Source organism: Hibiscus syriacus, unplaced genomic scaffold (assembly GCF_006381635.1).
Source record: "Hibiscus syriacus cultivar Baekdansim isolate YM2019G1 unplaced genomic scaffold, ASM638163v2 tig00110863_pilon, whole genome shotgun sequence".
NCBI lineage: Eukaryota > Viridiplantae > Streptophyta > Magnoliopsida > Malvales > Malvaceae > Hibiscus > Hibiscus syriacus.
The window spans coordinates 277692-281068 of record NW_024062892.1 but is presented as its reverse complement, the minus strand read 5'-3'; the positions used below and the strand labels follow the sequence as shown (position 1 = coordinate 281068).

Genomic DNA, 3377 nt, shown 5'->3' with positions numbered 1-3377 from the left:
CGGTTAACTGAAGTTACCTTTTGCCGCCGTAAAACTCATCGAGACATCTACAAAACGATTCAATCAAATCTAAGATGCATTTCACATGGATGTACTGAATTACTGATCTGATACAACAACCTCCTCATTCAACGAACGACCCCTTCTGTTAAAATATTTTTTTTACCTTAAAAAGATAATAATGCATAGTTTTATTCATAATCTTTAATATATTAGATAGAAAGTATATTTAAAAGCAGCAGTTAACAAAATCGTTTTATTACCCTGGAATTTTCCACCGAGGTTTACTAGTTCTAAGTCATAGCGGTGCTAATAACCTTGCTTTCAATCAACTTGGAGTAATCAGCCAAAGATATTGCAAACATTAATGGGAATGAACTTAATTTAATACTCCATTTTATCAACGGACCAGAAGATGGATGTAAGAAAAGTACTCTCTAAGTGCTGAAATATAGATTGGTGGGTGGTGGTGCAATGAATGGACAATGACCCTCCATTCCAAATACCAACCACAATTCATTTTTCCTCTCCAAAACCCCTCAAATTTGATAACCGTTACAACCTGTGTGTTAAATACAAAAAAAACAATGTTCACTTCACTGCCTGTAGATTTCAATGAATTTGATTCTCCAATCAAGGAATATGAGTAACTGGAAACTTTCAGAAAAGGAACATTAACGCAAGTTGAGAACCAAAATTGGTTTTGCATTAGTACATTTCAGATTACTTTCTCACCACAAACATGATACAAAGTACAATGTTAGTGAATATTCAAATTCTCTAAAGCTTAATCTATAAAAGCATCTATGCAAAGACCCGGAACAATATCGCCACTCTTCTTCGACAGCTCAAGGTTTCTAAGGTTATTGATGCATTACAATTACTCTCATGTAGCAATCTAGAAGCTAACAAATCCTTCCAGGAGGTATAAACTATGATCAAGGTGGTATAAGGGAGTATGCCATTATTCAATAACTGGATTAAATTAATTTACCTCAGGGAATCAACCGTTCTATAATCATTCTTTTTGCCACGGCATTTGTGATGGACTTTCTGATCAGAGAACGTGTTCTCCCCGACAATCTCCATTTTAGAATATGCATCTGGTGCAAGGAAAATGATGCAGTCAGTTCATGAAACAACATGCAAACAAAAAGGTAAAGCTAAGGGAGACATTAAGGCAAAACAGTAATTTCATAAGCAATTAGTCGGTTCACAGAGAACTTGTGAACCACAATGATATAAACTTAATCAAGACATGAAAAACATAGATCCTGCAGTGTAACACATCCAGAATGCAAATTATAAACTAAAAAAATACCAAAAGGAAAATTTTATGATTTATGAGAGGTTATATTGCCTATGAAATTTAAAGAGGTTCATTGAGTCTAACAATCACTAAATGTGTGAAAGTAACTTTTAAGTCAACAGCAGACAAAGTACTAGCTCAGTTGACACTGTTGCTGCTGAAGACTCCAGGAAATTGCAGGTTGACTGAACTTGGGCCCGTAATCTCCTCAGGAGAGTATTACTTAGGGGATTAAGAGCATAATAGAAAATGTATCCCAAAAAAATGCATCAATAGTATATCCTTGCTGCATTGCCACTCAAGTCACCACTTTCCTCTTTAACAAGGTTACAAGACCAAAACTCAAAGTTGATGAAGTTCACACATGGTTGGATATCTGATCTGATACTCAAATTGCCTTGAGGCAGACTACAATGCTACCAAGTTGCATGATAACTTTCTCTGACATAAGAACAAAGAAACCTATATTATCCCAGCTGTAAATTATTGTCATGTGGAACCTAAATTAACCATCTTTCATAATGGACCAAAATGCTTCTCCTACGCATTTTACAACTCAAAACTTATTTAATAGTATCTTTTCATCTTACTAAAAATCCTGTCTTCAGTTCATGAATCAAGTAAGGAAGAGCAAAATTTACCATTTTCGGTCAAATTTGTTAAATCGGTATGCATTCTCAATTTAGCATGCGTAAGTATCACTTGTATGAATCATTTGCTTTTGATCATTCACACTACACAGAAAACATTAACAAACAAAAAAAAAAATACCAGAATCACACCGCCTAGAAATTTCAAATTACCTTATATTTAAATTTTTTTTCTTTATAGCTTTTATTGATTATCTAATTTCGCAACTCCAAAATTTGATAACTCTTTAACCTTAAATTTTTAATATAACTTCCAAGTTCACACCGATCAACATAAAAATTTGATAACTCTTTCCCACTAAATTTTTAATATAACTTCTAAGTTCGGACCAAAAATACATAAATTTCTGCCCGCCCGATAAGAAATATATAAAGAAATAAAATATAAGCATCAAAGTTATTGAAAAACAAGAAGAATTAGCAATACCTCCAAAGTGATCTCCCCAAAACAACAAGGGAGTGTCCTCTTCTTCCTCATCAACCTCATCCCCATACCCAAACTCTCCATCCCCACGATACCCATGCTCACTACCATATCCAGATTCATTCCCTTGAGCATCAACGCTCCCAAGTTGTGCCGCCGCCTAAACTCCTCTCCACTCCCATTATCCCCTCTTTCTCTTCTGGGATTCCGGGCCTCGCTAACATCCGAGGCCCAATTCGCGTCCCCAACATTCCCAAAAAGCTCCCCACTCGAGTCCGTCCCAATTGTCATCGGAAAATCAGAGCACGTCCCGTAAGCCGCCGACGCCCCCACGGAACAACACCTTCGAGTCCCGCGGGTCGAAGTTCAGATCGATCTGAACCGACTCGACCCGCGGCGGCGGCGTTTTCTTGCGAACAGCTTGAAGCTGCTTCGCTTGGGGTTGGCTCCGATTGGGTTGTTGTCGTCGATGATGGTTAGTTTTGAGAGGTCGATGGAGAAAGAAGTGGTGCGATCGGAAAGGCAAGGACGCTTGGAAAGGAAACCACTAGTGGAGGAGCGTTTCGGGAGATCGAAGGAGGAGTCGAGGTGGAAAGGTCTCTATGAATGGAGGTGGAAAGTGCAGGAGCCTATTGAGTGGCGCGAGTCCAGAGCCTTGTGTGACATGTAATGGCACAATGAATTCTGAGATTCAGGTTTTCGCAATTGTAATCTTAGAATTTACAAAAAGATCTCAGCTTTTTAGAATCAAATTGGGTGTTTTACTTTTTGGCTCAAATCCAGTCGATCTGACTGGGAATACGTGTATTTCTATAAACATGGATAACTCCATAATCCATATATTGATTTCATGGCCCCAGTACTCACCATCCTTCAATCGGAAATTCAAATATTTTTCAAAAACGATAATTTGGTAGATTTAATTAATTTTGACAATTAAAATAAAGGCATAATATCTAAAACATCTATGACATTCGATAACATAATTATTTTT

The 3377-nt window shown here is 37.2% G+C and overlaps 1 protein-coding gene across 1 annotated transcript; it reads right to left on the bottom strand.

Annotated features, from left to right (window-relative positions):
• Positions 1–688: 688 nt before the first annotated feature.
• On the bottom strand, positions 689–3144 carry LOC120143704. Its single transcript, XM_039157955.1, has 2 exons — positions 2387–3144; positions 689–1103 (listed from the first exon to the last, which is right to left on the bottom strand). The coding sequence occupies exons 1-2, from the start codon at positions 2672–2674 to the stop codon at positions 996–998; spliced, it is 396 nt and encodes a 131-aa protein (XP_039013886.1). The 5' UTR covers positions 2675–3144; the 3' UTR covers positions 689–995.
• Positions 3145–3377: the final 233 nt, after the last annotated feature.